Source organism: Erigeron canadensis, chromosome 2 (assembly GCF_010389155.1).
Source record: "Erigeron canadensis isolate Cc75 chromosome 2, C_canadensis_v1, whole genome shotgun sequence".
NCBI classification, from domain to species: Eukaryota; Viridiplantae; Streptophyta; class Magnoliopsida; order Asterales; family Asteraceae; genus Erigeron; species Erigeron canadensis.
The window spans coordinates 34457784-34473974 of NC_057762.1; the positions used below are offsets into that span (position 1 = coordinate 34457784).

General features: G+C 33.2%; 2 protein-coding genes across 4 annotated transcripts; one reads left to right on the forward strand and one right to left on the reverse strand.

Annotated features, from left to right (window-relative positions):
• The first annotated feature begins 4180 nt into the window (after positions 1–4180).
• Positions 4181–7892, forward strand: LOC122589064 (OVARIAN TUMOR DOMAIN-containing deubiquitinating enzyme 7). Of its 2 annotated transcripts, none has more exons than XM_043761307.1 (11): positions 4181–4364; positions 4557–4666; positions 4778–4853; positions 5986–6135; positions 6219–6280; positions 6346–6430; positions 6555–6704; positions 6819–6939; positions 7058–7194; positions 7273–7367; positions 7522–7892. In XM_043761307.1, the coding sequence occupies exons 1-11, from the start codon at positions 4317–4319 to the stop codon at positions 7649–7651; spliced, it is 1164 nt and encodes a 387-aa protein (XP_043617242.1). In that variant the 5' UTR covers positions 4181–4316; the 3' UTR covers positions 7652–7892. The 2 variants fall into 2 exon arrangements, with proteins under 2 accessions (XP_043617242.1, XP_043617243.1); XM_043761308.1 differs by having other exon boundaries at positions 4560–4666.
• A 2542-nt stretch (positions 7893–10434) lies between these two features.
• Positions 10435–14850, reverse strand: LOC122587471 (AP2-like ethylene-responsive transcription factor TOE3). 2 transcript variants are annotated; one of them, XM_043759656.1, is made up of 10 exons: positions 14125–14850; positions 13688–13713; positions 13583–13613; positions 13394–13481; positions 12997–13142; positions 11627–11671; positions 11447–11538; positions 11228–11352; positions 10942–11136; positions 10435–10847 (listed from the first exon to the last, which is right to left on the reverse strand). In XM_043759656.1, the coding sequence occupies exons 1-10, from the start codon at positions 14622–14624 to the stop codon at positions 10665–10667; spliced, it is 1431 nt and encodes a 476-aa protein (XP_043615591.1). In that variant the 5' UTR covers positions 14625–14850; the 3' UTR covers positions 10435–10664. The 2 variants fall into 2 exon arrangements, with proteins under 2 accessions (XP_043615591.1, XP_043615590.1); XM_043759655.1 differs by having other exon boundaries at positions 10435–10853; positions 14125–14845.
• Between the last annotated feature and the right edge of the window lie 1341 nt (positions 14851–16191).

Sequence of the window (16191 nt, forward strand, 5' to 3'; positions counted from 1 at the left end):
ATTTAGCCTCCCATTTGAATTGCTACATATCCATTCTCCAAGCAAGGAATATTACCATAATTTGTTTATTACTCGTTTTTAGTAATAAACTTATACGGAGTATAATCAGAATCAAATACCAATGTCAACTATGTCAGGTTTCATCAGTGGTGATTCATATTCTAATCCATGTAGCCTCATATTCTACTAATATTTAATCAAGACTAATGCTCTTAATATGAATATGGAGAGATAACCTAAAATGCTACTCGTACTATTTGTTTATGAGATAACAATAATAAAAAGTGTAAGAGTGGTGGTTTCCTAATTACTAAATATGACCTTTTGTGAACCTTGAATTGATAGTGTGAGTATAGAAAACAAAACTTTGTGTTCAAGTTTCTTCTAGACCGAATAAGGGCAGCTTACCTTAGCTTGGACCACATTTGTATGATGGTAGTTGAGATGTGACTCTAAACTGGAACTTTATCTTTAGCATTCATAGACTCAACGGAACCTTATGAACGTGTGATGGGTCATGATCATATATTTTTTATTATAACATGACCTTAATTAAAGAGTGTTTATTGGTGACTTGGTGTATGAGCATGGCTATCTTATTCTTATCTGCTTATTGGTGTACGTATCAAGATACTAGATTCGATATTTTGTGTAAAGGTCCACCTTCAATTTACACAAAAAAAAGGTTGGTGTAATTTCTATGCTAACATTAAATATTACTATCAAAAATTAATATCTTGTATTTCAAATTAATTAGTTTTCTTCTTATTTTATTTATATCTATACTATATTAATAAACAAACTACCCTCCACTTTTTCAACTCTCTATCTTTAAAATACCCAAAATACCCTTAATTTTTAACACATTCCTAACTCACACACTAAATCTACCCAATATATATCCCTAAAATATTTTACACACATTTATATCCAAACTATATATCCCCTTTATTATTTAATTTTAATATATATATATATATATACCTAATATCTCTATAATATTCCAAAAGATAGATTCCTTAACCATAAAATTACTAAACTACCATTTACGTTAATTACTTTAATTTTAATAACCACTTCGTTAACACCACCCGTTGCCGCCACTAAATCCGCCGCATTGCGCGAATACCCATCTCGTATATTTATACAAGTTCAAGCAACTCTAAAAGGTTAAAATTAAAGCCACTTATTATGTTATACAAAACATCATATAGAAATTCAAATCAATATCTGATGAAAACATAAGACACAACTGGAGCAACACGAATAATATTTTTTCATATTTTGGCACATATTTTTCTCTGCTGCGTATTCCTCTATCTTGAAGCCCTCACAGGCTTTCCATCTCTAATGAAATCATTTTTAATTTAGTTTTACGTTGTTATGGTAGATTATGTTTGGATATATAAATTATGATATATTTTAGCAAGATCAAATGAATATTAACATGTTTGTGATATGACTTACTTCCACATCGTACCTAAAAATTTATGTAATGTGATCGGTTTATTCGATTATAAACCTTAAGATAATGTAATCACTACTATATATGTGTTTACATTGTACTCGTATGTTAGTTAGTGCGTTGAGCTCAAATTTAGAGTCAATTAACTTGCTTAATGGAGCAAAAATATAGTGGTTTAAACTTAACCATCACAAAGTGTAAAAGCAAACAAGTGGATTAAACAAAGCTACCTACTTTGGGTGGTGCATCATTCAATTGATTGCCTCCTTTTGTACTTTCTAGTTGAAAACAAGTTGGTCGGTCCATATTGAACTCGCATATAAAGGACGTGGCACTTCATCCATTCACAAACGCTAGCTATATCCATTCTTAAAACAAGATTACACTGGTGAATTATGTAACGATACTCCCTGCCATAGTATTTTCAACTAAGTTTGTTCCCTTTGCATTAAGGCATACAGTCCATAAAAACCTTCAAATATCTGTGGTCAATCTACAATTCTAAGCTATACTAGTAATTTAGTATGCAGATAGTCGTGATTTGTAGCAAGCACGCTTTCTCGCCTACCTTTTACCATTAGACGTTAGTTTTAAACCAATTAAACCACATTGCTTCTCTTAGAACACACCAACTATAATCGAATAGATGAATAGGCCGTTTCTCGTCTACCTTCTAATGTTTGCTTTCGTACTCTAACCACAAACTCACCATCCTTTTAAGTAACAAGATTATAACTATATAAAAGCTTTAGTCGTTTTCTATGATACATATCAATGGGTACGTTTTTCATATAATCAATCTACATCGATAAGTAAATAACTTACATATACAATTCCACTATATAAAAATATCTAATATAAAGAAAACATTTTTCTGAACACTATTAACAATTTCTAAGTTCTAACATTAAATACAAACTTACCAATTACATAATGAGAACGAACCACAAAGTTTTCTGGCGACACAGTATGTTTACACTTTGTCTCATTACTGCGAAAACTCCTCGTTCACGACAGTGGAAGAACAACCATTTTTTTACGTGGGCGGGTTTTACTCCTCGCTCACCATACAGCCTTCCATTCAAGCGGTCCGCCTTTCTTCATATGTAAGCTGCCTCACACATATTATTCCGCCTGTATTCGTAAGTTACTACCCCAATCAAGCTCATAGCCGGTTTGAACCATCAATACAAATCCACACTTTTCATGTAACCACTTATCGTTAGACGTTAATATACAAAATATAACAAATGCACGATTTGGGGAAAGTTATAGATAGAAAGTTAAAAACATTACCTAAAGTCTTAAACTGATAAGATCAATCATACATTTGCAATCGAAAAGAATCAACTGATTAGCAAAACATGTTACTTATTAGCTACTTTACCAGATGACAGTGGCGGACCCAGGATTCAGAGGGACCAACTTTTTTTATGGCTAGCCTTATATCGACGTAAAATAACGATACCGACTAAATTGTTAGGATTTGTAACGATTTTTTAAGAATTTTAGCTATTTTTAATGATTTTCAAGAAATTTTGGCACTTTGGTAGTTTTGATTTATCATTTAATTGCATAAATATGTCTTTATGAGTTTTATTATTAGGATAATCTTTCAAAAGTTTAGAATTAGTTACATTGACGGGTATCTCATATTTGTTTGACCCGTAGCACCAATAAATAATACATCGTTTTTAAAAAAAAATTACACTACATGGATCTAGCGGACCTGTAACCCCGGCTACCCCTAGTCTCCATATAGTTCCGCCTATGCCAGATGCTATGTTTAAAGGTTAGTGCATTATCAATTCAGCTTGTAATCCAAGCTATAGACAATATAGAAAGAAGGTACGAGATGTTTGTAATCCGCCTATTACTTTTTGTTGGTTTTTATCAATGCACAAATAGACGTGGATTTGTTCATAACAAGTAAACTTCACGCTCCACAAAATATGTAAGAGAAAAAAATTTATAAACATCCCCCCCCCCCCCCCCCCCCCCCCCCCCACACCCACCCACACACACACAAAACAAACATAAAGTTTACCTTAGCTTGCTTGAATCCTAAATGGTTTCCCTTTTCACGCCCGTGGGGTTACTCAACAACAATTTTGCTAATATTATTATCGTGTGTTATAAGGTTTACCGTATTATGTTATAATTCATTTTGTTCTATTAGAATTTAAATGGTTTAGTTAATAAAGTTGTCTATCATATGGTATTTCATTTCTTTGTATTTATAACGGTGTCAAACACGATGCGTTAGTGGGATATTTCGAAAGCTAAAATTTCTTTTCGTCCTGTAACTTTAAATATATATCGAAAGCTAAAACGAATAACTATATAGTTATAGTAAAGTTAAAAGCATCTTCACCTTCAATTGCAATCCAAAAGTCAAGATTCAGTTATAAATAACTTTACCAAGGGTTAGGATTAACAACTTTACCAATAAAGTTATAAATAACTTTAGAGGATTCTTATTTTTTTTTTTTTAGTTTAGCATTATCAAATACGTGAGGCTTTGATTTTGACCCGCAGGAAGCGAGGATAGAATTTGCTAGTTCGTTACTTCGTTATAATGTTATATACTAACATTCAGTTAGGCTTAAAGCCAACAATCAAAAACTAGATTAATATGGTTTTTAAGTTTGGGCCGGCCCGAACTATATGGCTCACTTTTAACAATTTTGCCTTTATAATCAGAGCCCAGCAAATTATCATCGCCTTTATGATCACTCGATCCGGCATGAACCACCGTCTTCTTTTAACCGTCATCTATATAATCTTCTACACACACACACACACACACACATAGTTATAAACTCTCAATCGATAAATTGAAAACAAAAGAATGGTGAAAACAAAAATTAAAAAATCGAAGCCTAATAAGCAGCCCAATGTAAGTTCTATCAATTTTACTGAGTTTATTTATCTCAATCTTGTTACTGCAGTAATTACCAAACAGAAACTCTAGGATTATGCATACTGTTTGATTAAGTTATTAAATAACAATATTTTGGAATATGTATATATTCAATGTTTTAGGATAATTTATATTTAATAACTTATTTATAATGCTGATCATTATTAGCAGACGAAAAATAAAGGAAAGCAATCTGATATATCCGAGTTTGTAGCTCAGCTCGACGCGCTAGGTTTAAAAATTATTAAAGTAACCGCGGACGGAAACTGCTTTTTCAGGTTTGTAGTTTTCAACTTAAAAGAAGCTCAGTAGGGGCTAATGTAGAAGCATAGGTCATTGTTTAGTATATCTAATTATATATGATGGAACAATGTGATGTCGTGTGACAGAACGTTGGCGGATCAGTTGGATGGTGACGAGGATAAGCATGAGAATTACCGGAAGATGGTGGTGCAATATATTGTGGTATTACTAGAACGCTGTATTTGTTTTTTATCGTTTACATTTGTCGTGTTGATATGTACCTTTTTTGATTATTTACGTTAGTATGATTAACCTTGACCGTGTACAAAGTACGCAGTTTAAAGGATATGATTTGAAATATAGTTATGATGTAGCAATGACGTGTCCTAATTCCTAGCGGCATATTTTTTTTGTTTAGTCACATATGAGTATGACACCCTGTTTAGCATTCAGCTAACTGCTAAGTAAATTCAGATTGGAAATTAAGTTCCTTTTAAGGGTGTGGGGCGTGGCATCGGTGAGGAAGAGGTACCGAAATTCGGTATGCCAGGCTGCCCACCCGCTTGCTTTTGGTACCAAATTTTGTTATACCAAATGCCCCAAGATCGGCACCACCATACCAACGGAGAGAAATCGGTATGGAGTGGCTAGATTAGGTGACTTGTACTATACAAGTTTTGAAGGATGGTTGCAACGCCAATATTGGTATGGGAAAATACACAACCCCCTACAATTTTTGTTACGCCAATATAGGGATACTCTGGTTCTTCCATCTTTTTTACTAATTTAAAAGGGGATAGTCGATGACCGCAAGACTTCGTAGGCCATTTAGAAACACGCACTTGTCGAAAAAGGCCTATTGTTCAGAGTAATTTTCTAGCTGGCTTTTAGACCTGAAGCTTTTAAAACTTCACTGTTTTTGCATTCTGACTGCAAGTACCAATGGATGCAAGTGAACAATTTTTTTGCGCTATCAAATAGTTTAATAGCTCAGTTAGATTTCTGATTTCCCACAAAATAATCACCCAAAAATTTCATATGGGCAGAGTTTCTTTGTTGCATGGTCATATACTCATAGTTTATCATGCCTTTATTGACTGTAATTGCTGCTCCAATGCTCGGTGAAGTAGTTATTGTTATTAAGCTTTGCTTTACTAGGATACAATAGTGTCCACATGGGAATTGCCTCTGTTTGCATTTATATGACTGTTACCATTCTATGAGTATTGCTTCTTCTTTTTTAGTAATAATGAGGATTGTTTCTGGAAGAATAAACATGTTTTTAATGTTCAGTAAGTTAGCATCAGCTATGCCTATCTTTCAGTAAACCAACTACTAACCATTTGTTATACAGAAAAATCGAGGATGCTTTGAGCCTTTTATTGAAGATGAAGTGCCATTTGATGAATACTGTCAGTCCATGGAAAAGGATGGCACATGGGCTGGAAATATGGAGTTACAGGCTGCTTCGTTAGTGACTCGCTGTAATATATGTATACACAGAGTATGTCCTTGCTTTTGTACACCTTTCAAAGTATTTGCGAGCATATATATAAGTATTTTAGTTCTCATAATGTTCTTTTACAGAAGTCTTCACCTCGTTGGTATATAAAGAATTTTAGTGACCATGATGCGCAAATGATCCATTTGTAAGTACTCTTAACAATTATAAAGTTTATTTTAGTGATCACGGCTTAAAGTCAACTGGTTGCAGGTCTTATCATGATTTTGAGCATTACAATAGTGTGCGGTTAAAGGAAGACACCTGCAATGGACCAGCTAGACCAATCGTAATCAAGGTTTTATTGCCATTTATAATTCCATATTTCCATCTATCTCCACATTCGACAGTTATCCTATGTCGGTATGTTAATTGCAAGATACACTAAAAAAAAGGTAAATAACATTTCATTATTTGAAAAGGCCGATGCTGATCTTTCAGTGAAGGCCCATCAAGCAAATGGTGCCGTTTCCAAGTCCAAAGGCAAGTCTGCAAAGACTGTTACCCAGGCAGAATCAGTTACAACTGTCAAAGTTGGAAGTGGATGCGAAAACGAGGAAAAAGTTAAATGGGTATGATATTTCTGTATTTTTTTTCCTGTCTTCGTGTGTATTTGTTAAACAAGTGAAGTTTGCACCCTTCAATTTAGAAATATGTTATAGATCATATACCTGACTAAATTTTAGGTGTTATCCCAAGTGAAAGGAGATGTTAATGCTGCAATAGAGTTTATTATAGCGGAGCAAGGAACTGAAGATTCCTCTGTTGAAGACGATAGACTTACATATGCAGTGGACACTTCTCATGGTAATGCCGGGTTAGTACGTTTATATTTTTTTCATATGCTGCTCTAGTTTGCTGGCTTCATTAGTTAAAATACATGGATGTCGTGTTGACATGCCTGATTTCCACCTGCTATTTTTAGAATGTTTTAGCAACTTCCATGATGAGCAAAGTGAGCAGTGTGATGAGAAGCTTGACAACAAATATATTAAGGAGAAACAGACTCCCAGTAACTCTGAAAAAGAAAATGATAATACCAATTCCTGGCATGATGAAAAGGTTTTGCTGATTTATTATTGTACTCGTTTATCACTTTATCTAGACAAATTTTAAATTTATTTTGAATTTTTTCTGCAGAAAATACCCAGAAACAAGCCTTGTCCATGTGGTTCAAAGAAGAAATACAAGTCTTGCTGTGGCACAGCGGCAGGAAGATCATCTTCAGTTGCAGTGTATGTATTGGTGATAAAGAGTTAACGTCATATACTTTATTCAGTGTGAAGTTAAAATGTCAATAACGTTGTGGGCAATGTGTTATATAAAAATGTATTTGTTGTTAAATAAGTGGGTGATAGTTTCTGATGTTGTGATGGTGTATTATTTCAGAAATCATACTGCTAACAATGGAATGGGTAGAAAAGATAAGAAGCGAGGAAAGAAAGCCGGGTCAACAAATTTGTCCGTAATGCATGGTTCCGATGAAGCTTCTCCTGACATGGGTGCCCTTTGTATATGAACATCTTCCCCGGCTATCAGTGAGCTCCACTACCTATAGTACATAATCTTTTACATGTGGTTATGATGATTTTCTTCTTTCTTAAACTTTCAGTTATCACCTATATCCAGAACTAAGCTATTTGGTGCTTCCTTGAAACTTAAATCCAGATTGTACTATATAAACTAACCAATTTAAGTCTCATCTGAAATGTATAAAATATAGTTCTTAAATCCAGAGCTAATTATTTCTTTTTGTATTAGATTAGTATTGTGTATTCTATTATATCCTTTACATTGTCACTTGTCATTGTTCACCAAACTAACAATAGTTTCAGACGACTTCTCTGATGCAATGGGTCACATTTAGTCGTGCCCAAAAACCGGGTTTGCCCAAACCGAACCGGTCTCTAACTGGGTTCTGGTCAAACGTTGACCGATTTTTATACCGGTTTTCCTTTTCTTTTCTTGCCAAAAACCAAACATGACCCGATCTCCACCCTGTCCGAATAGCCGAATATCCAAAACCCGAATCTGTTTTAATCAAATCTGGGTTTGACCGGGTGGAAACCGGTTTTTTCAATCCGGTTTTCCAAAACTCAGTGTTTTAGGGCACCTTAATCAAATCTGGGTTTGACCGGGTGGAAACCGGTTTTTTCAATCCGGTTTTCCAAAACTCAGTGTTTTAGGGCACCTCCAGTTATGTTGAATACAAAACTTTAATCCAAAACCTTGTTCTCAAAATTTCCTATATTGGGTCTATGTGTTTTAATGATGTGAATACCACTTGAGCTAAGTTTAATTGGTGTGTGTATATATATATATAGAGAGAAGAAGAGTTTCAATCAAATAAGAATACTCATGAAGTAAGAACAGTGGAAAATTATTTGAAAATCTTTCATTTAATATATTACTCTGTATTAGTCCATAAAATTAACAACGTATAACTAATTATTATAATGTATAACAAATTATTATAATTTAGTTTTTTCACACATTGATTCGTTAAAATGAATATTGATAAAATTACACCTTTTATTTTATTTGATGTATGGACAAGAGAAGCTTAAGAGGGTTCCCAATGGGCTCATCTGGTGTAGATGGACGAGTCCACACCATTAGGTAGGACTCGTTCCTGGTTCGTCCGATGGATTCGTTTTTGGAGGGACGAGAGGAGCGAGTTTTTTTTTCTTTTTCTTTTTCTTTCTGATATATATATATATATATATATATTTAAATACATATATGTGTGTGTTCTGTAAAAAAAATAAAAAATTACCAGCTTCCATTTTTTTCGGCGGCCGGCAACAAAAAAAAAACGAGCGAAGAAGAAGATGGGGAAGGTGGAGGGATGAGTATTTCTTCCAACTTTGTCTTTTGCCATTTTTTCAATTTTTACCCTTAACTTTGATTTTACTTTAAATTAACCCTAAAATAAATAAACTTTTTTTTTACTAAATAATATACTTTCTATTATTATTATTATTATTATTATTATTATTATTATTATTATTATTTTAGAGGGGTAGAATTAAATAATTGGTGGGTCTAAGACTAGTCTTTGGTGAATGAGTCCATTGGGTGCATTTTAGAGGGATTAGTCCTTGGAGTGTTTTTTGCTGATGTGGCGCTGACAGGGACTAGTCTTTGATGGATGAGTCCTCACCATTGGGCACCCTCTTACTAATAATGTAAGGAAGACGAATGGCTAGAGTAGATATATGCCGCGAAGATTATTGAACATAAATATTTGTTTTAGTAACTGGGTATTCGGTTTAAATTGAATATTTACCCTTCAATAATTGATCTTACCAATGACCTACCAACCTCATTGTTTTTTGTAGTATTCGTGTATACTTATATAGAGATATGCTTTTGAAGTTTCTAAGGGGGGAGGGAATACCCCTCGAGTTGAACTCGGGTTCGCCGAACCCGATTGGTTACACCGTCGTCGCGTTTCGACTAAGCAATTCGTTTACCATTTTGATTATTGAAACCGAGTCATGGCTTCAAGGAATAAATTTTACCCCCTTTTTAAACTATAAAACCTCACAACAATATTCACTTTTACCCAATCTTTTTCCATCTTCTTCCATACAACTTCATTTTTTTCACTACAACTTTCACACATTCGAAATAACCATGGCAAACAACGGGCCAAATATGACCCTTTTTGATGCAAAAATGGGAGTGCAGAATCACATGCTTAACGATGACAGACACAGATTTGAAGTAAACAATGTGACTCTTACATAGCCGAATATCGAAGAAACCAGATAGAAGAATCACAATCCAAAATGATGATGATAGATGTACATACATGATAAAATGTGTTGTATATATATATATATATATATATATATATATATGTATGTATACAAAAGATATGAGTAAATGTGTATATGAAATGAATTTCAGATTGATGACGATGATATGTGGATACTGATAGATGTAGATGTAGATTTTGAGATGAGAAAGAATATGGTGGGGAAGTTGATATTGTTAGAATAGTCTCCTTTATATAAAAGGACGATATTACCCCTCACATGAGGTGCACATGATCCACTTAACCGTTGATAATTGACAGAATTGTTAAACTGGACCATTCTTGCGAAAAATGCACACTTTTGGCACCAAAAATGCAACAAATGAAATGTTTGTACCAAATGTGCGAAAAATATGATAACACGGGGACTAAAAATGCAATTAGTTCTAAAATAAGAGTAAAGTAAGAGTTTTTCTTGCCAGGTAAGAACTAAAAGTCAACACTCAACATATCATTACTGAAAAGTGAAAACACGACCATCCAAAAAAACAATTGATACTTATAAAATTCAGCACCCAAATCCAAGAAAGAAATGAATCAAAATATTCTTTCTTTGGTTACATCCTCAAAGAGTCAAAGATCACGAATCCTAGTTAGTTTAGCTAGTTTGAGCACAAAACATTGATCTTTGTAGACATACAGACAAAATAGGCTGAAGTTTGTCAGGGTGCGCATCTTTTTACATAGGGGGGATGGTTCAAGTGTCCTTTCAAGATAGAGGGGTACTGTAGCCATTGTTGTGCATCCATGTTTGAGTATGGGTTGGGGCTGCTTGTTGTCTCATGTTATTAAATCTTTGTTGTGGGAATCCTGATGATGCTGCAGCACTATTTGCATACATTTGTAGAGAACCTCCGATGCCATTGTTCATGTTTATCGTGCTGCTCGAACGCTGAACCTTTAAACATTTTGTAAGAAATTAAAGTTGGAAAGAAATTATGCCAAATAAATTAACACCACTAGTAGTAGAATAGAGGGAGACTCACTTGGTGATTCAAAGAATTGAGCGGTGGTGGGCGTAACATATGAACCATAGACGGGTCAATGGGTCGCGTTAGATGCCCGTATCCACGAGACTCATAGTTACCCTGGGATGGTCCAACAGACTGAAGATGCGTCCGGTTCAAAAGTTGCAGTGTATCAATGTCATTGAATCCTTCATTTCGCGGGGCTCCTAAGCCCTTTTGTTACATAAAACATGACAAGTTGTTATTAACAAATACAAACAACTTCTAGATTAAATGAATCAAAGCAAAACAAATTAGACCATACCACGGATCTAAGTCCATGATCTCGAATGCTTTGCTTATTTTGGGCCGAACCATGTCCTAAGCTCAAATCAAGATTGTGACCTGAAGTCGCATTGTTATCCTGATCAATATTATTGTTTGTGGGTTCTGCACAAAAAAGAAAAAAAAAGGGAAACAATTGTCAATTGATGAAAAGAATGTGAATAACAAGAAGTCAATAACAATCAAATAAGTAAGGTACCAGTAACACTTGACTCATTTTCATAACTTGTAGGATCAAAATTGGTGACCGCATCCTTTCCATTGTATTTGATTGCAGCCTTGTCATAAGCCCTGTATAAATTATATTTTCACTAAACTCCCCTTGAAAACTAAATAAGTGAAATATCAGTCCTTTAAGAAATAAAATAGTCATTTATACCTGGCAGCTTCTACTTCAGTGTCAAAGAGACCCAGATACACATACCTACAATTGTATTAAAAGAACAGTAAGCCAAAAAAGGAAAATTATCAAGTGTGTTTGAAGTGACTTAACTTGATGAAATGAATAGTAGTAGGTAGATAGGTGCAGCCAATAGCTATAGCCCATCGGTAGCCAGCTTTATATATATAAATAGAAAAATAAGTACACCTTCTTTATAGGGTTAGTTTTGAAATAACTCATTTATTTAGTTATATTTTGGATCACTTGTCTTGTGAAAACAAAATAATGTAGTTGGATTTGATGTTTGCTATATCATTTTTCATCATTTTTTTAACCATATTAAATACCATAACTGAACGATATAAAACATGCCCTTTTTTTTTACAAACAGAATATTACTGCAGTATTATTTGTTGGGTCTTGGCCCTATGGAGTACGGACTATAATAAGGCTGTAATTACATACTATATGGTTTGTACATTTAACAAAAAATTCAAGAGGAGATCTTTTAATATATATTTATATAACTTTTTCTTTGTATGTTAACTACAACTCTTAGGTTTTATTTAGTGTTTTTTTTACCTTTTGAATCTTTCACATTCTTTTACTTTTATCATAAAAACTATTATCTTCAAATAGACATAATTCTGTTTTTTAATGAATCTATTTATTTACTAGTTATACAAAATTAGATTACGTTGATTTTATTCTTTATTAAATTTATAATCTTTAATCAATATACAAATTCTTAATCATATCCTGTAATGTAACATTTAAAGTACTCATTGATTAAAGACAAAGAAAAGTCCTCAATAGCAAGTAATTTAATTAACGGAAAGAGAGTTGAAAACAAAAACCTTCTATAAAAGGAATTGATGCAAATTTGACATAAGAAAAGGAAATTGTACATGTTTTGGAAATATGATGAAAAATCTATTAAAACATATTCACATAGGAGTTATATCAAAAGAAAGCTAAATTTAACCTGATTCGTTGGTATTGCAATAAAATCTACATAACGGGAAAAAAAAAAAAATTATAAAAACATATCACTGGTTCTGATAGATCATACAACAACGCTTTTCAAGTAGATTAACCTAAAGGGATACAATTATATCAAGGAACAATTCTTAAAATAATCTTCCTAGAATATCGAGGTTATAGCGAATTATGTTAATGTATAAGCCAAGTAAAGTGATAAAAGTATGATAGTTTTTTATTAGTTTATCACAACAACATACATATGATAGTTTTTTATTAGTTTATCACTTGTCCTAAGTTAGTGATATAAAAGAACAATAATGATTTTGTTTCAAAGAATGAATAAGATACAAGAATTGAAAATAAAGATAAGAAAAGAAACTTACTTTTTTCCTAAGAATTGGCCCATTCTTGCTTCCCATCTACCACATTTGTGCAAAGTGACTCCTCTATATTTTGAACTTCCTCTTGGAAATCCTGTACTTTGTCTTCTGAGTACATGCACAAATTCTTCCTTGGTCAGATTGCTCATCTGTTTATTTTATTTTTGATGTTGTTTTCAAACCACACACAAAAAAAAAAATCACATAAATAAAAATCAAAACAAAAACCAAGTAAAAGAAAACATGTTTCAAAATAAGGCAACATATTACCACTGTTTAAGATAAGCTCAAAATCTTAAACACAGATACTTAAAAGTAAAAACACACACACATATAACTGTTTCAATCGTACTTTATTGGCACATTTAACATTTTATTTATATAAATAAGTAACACTAACCTGTTTGAGGTCATCTTCATAATCTTGTATATTGAAATTTATATCTGCCTCCATTCCACGGAACTTGATAGCTGCCCTATCGTAGGCACTACATGTTTATTTTATTTAAAAGTCAAATTTAAATGGTATATATTTTTAAAAAATAAAAAGGAAAGTTAATTAGGATATTTTTTTGATTATACTACTCACCGTGCAGCTGCATGTGCAGTGTCGAAACCACCTGTGAAACAAAGAAATTGCTATAATTGGTGCTACAAAGTATTTTTATAATCATAATACCAAATTAATACATACCAAGATAAACTTGCTTCCCACAATCCCTGAATCATGAAAACGGTATAAAATCTAATTAGTGTCTGAATTTCTACCACAAATACTAATACTAAATGGATCAATAATCGCAAGTTCATGAAAAATTACGAAAACTAGTAGATCAAGATGAGCCACACAATTTAAATTTCTAGACTAATTAAATATATATATATATATATATATATATATATATATATATATAGAATAATATTTTGAGAATAAACAATACTTTATTAAATTTGGCTTAGATTTTTTTTTAGTTGTGTCATAGTATAAATAGTAGTTTTTTTTTTAAGACTTTTAAAAATGTAATAAAATACTACTACTCATTATTTTGTTGTACTAAAATATTTTTTTGTTACATGAGAATATATAATATAATATATAATAGGAAAAAGGAAATATATATATAGATGGACCATATGTGTGATTCCCATCGGCCAGTTCGTCGGTAAAAAGTAACTCCACGATATTGTGAGCTTCTAGAACGTGGTCCACGCCGGCTTTTCTTCAGTGGCTGTGGAACCTCCCCTCCGGCACCTTTTCCGATATACCCACTACCGGTTGCCGGCGACTGATGGCAAAACTGAATACCCACCCAGTGAGCTGCCGGAAAAGTAGAACCAGCCGAGGATGATACATGACCAACCGAAAGCGAAGTGGTGGGACCCACTTCAGAATCATCTACCGGAAAAAACTGATGCGTCACCGGCGGGCCATCTCCGTCCATAGAGAACCCAAAAAGGCGTTTTCTTGAAATTCCCTTCTCGGAATCTTCATCATCGGAGGCGTCGGAAACGACGACGGATGAGCTGGAGTTTGATACGGATCCGACCCGTTTACCATTACTGTTGTTCGTATTGTATTCTTGTACTGCTTGTTCTATTCTCAGATCAGGTGACCCGTTTAGATCCCACATTTTTCCGGTAAGAAAAAATGATGGATCAAAAGCTCTTTAAACTTTTTATCTCTTAATCTCTACATATATATATATATATATATTATATATATAATATATATAATGATTAGAGAGGGGGTGTTGATGATATTTTTAATATATGGCCGGTGTGGTGGAGGAAGTAGTCTAAAAAGGAGAGCTGTGGTGAGAAGTAAGTATATAGAAACCTAGGATTCATAAAGAGAGATAGGAAGAAGGTGGGCTATACATACATATATATGTATGTATCTATATCTATATATCAATGTCTATAGATATATTGTGGCGGGGAGCGGGGCCGAGTTGGATTATAGCGCTTCTCTCACTAGATTTTTTTTCCATTATTTGCTTTTGCCAAATCAAGTACATGTAATTTCTTTTCTAGTAGTATAATACTTTGGTTAAATCAAACGTACTAGCTTAACTATTACATGTAATTATGTGCCCAACCAATTGCATATTTATAAGATTGACGAGTATCTACTCAAAAGTAAAGGTAAAGGGTACAATAGGTTCCTTTTTTCACTTCAAGGGTACAATCTCTTTTTTTTTTAATTTTTTTGGGCTTTACATCAACACTAAGTTTTTCCACTCCCTATTTGTCCACAAAAAATTGGCAAGCGGCTTCGGTTTTATATATCGGTCTCATGGGTCTGATCCTTGCCTACGTTAGGAACATGTTGTATGACCATTTTTCTTTATGAGGATGTTGTCCACTGACATATATATTTCGCCAAAAACCTAATTTATAAGTTGGAGGTTTTCAATGTGTTTTTATTGATTTTTTTAGTGTCGTCGAAGCCAGAAGCCAATGCTCCCGAACATTCACTCTTATTCCAGCGAGATCTAAAACCCCTTCAATTTTCTAGCAAGTCTTGTTTTCTCTGTTTGGAAGTTTTCAAAGTCATCACGTTTGGGGATCCATATGTATACTTTCTTATGGGTGTTTATTCTATGTGTCCACTCTTTGATTAAGGGTTTCTTATCTTCGTCACCATATTGTTCATTTTTTTCAACAAACCCCTTTTGGGATTGTTGGATTGTGCTGCTATATTGTTATTGTTGTTATATTGTTCCTGTTTAAATATATTTGTAGTCAAAATGACCAACATTTACGAATAAAGTCAAGGTTTCAAAGATAGTTTTATATAAATTAAAAGTACACTAAATGAGCGTTAGTGAAATTTAAAAAAAGTGGTGATTTGTACACCACCAACTTTTTATTGTACACCACTAAACATGAATTAATGTGTACGGTACATTAATGTGAAACATGTTTTGTGGTGTACGGTTAAACATTGCTGTATAGACCATCACTCATTTAGAAAGATATATTATCTTAAAAGTCTTTTCAAATATCTCGGACCTGAAACAAAAACTTATAATGATAAAGTTAGGATAGAGATTTTCAACATATTAAGCTGTTAATCTGTTGGTGGTCAACCAGAGCCTACTAAATTGACAACCCTAATAGAAATGTCCTGGAATTTTAAATATTGTGGTTGAATCAACAAAAACAAAGTCTTGGATGGAAAAAAGATAATTCAGT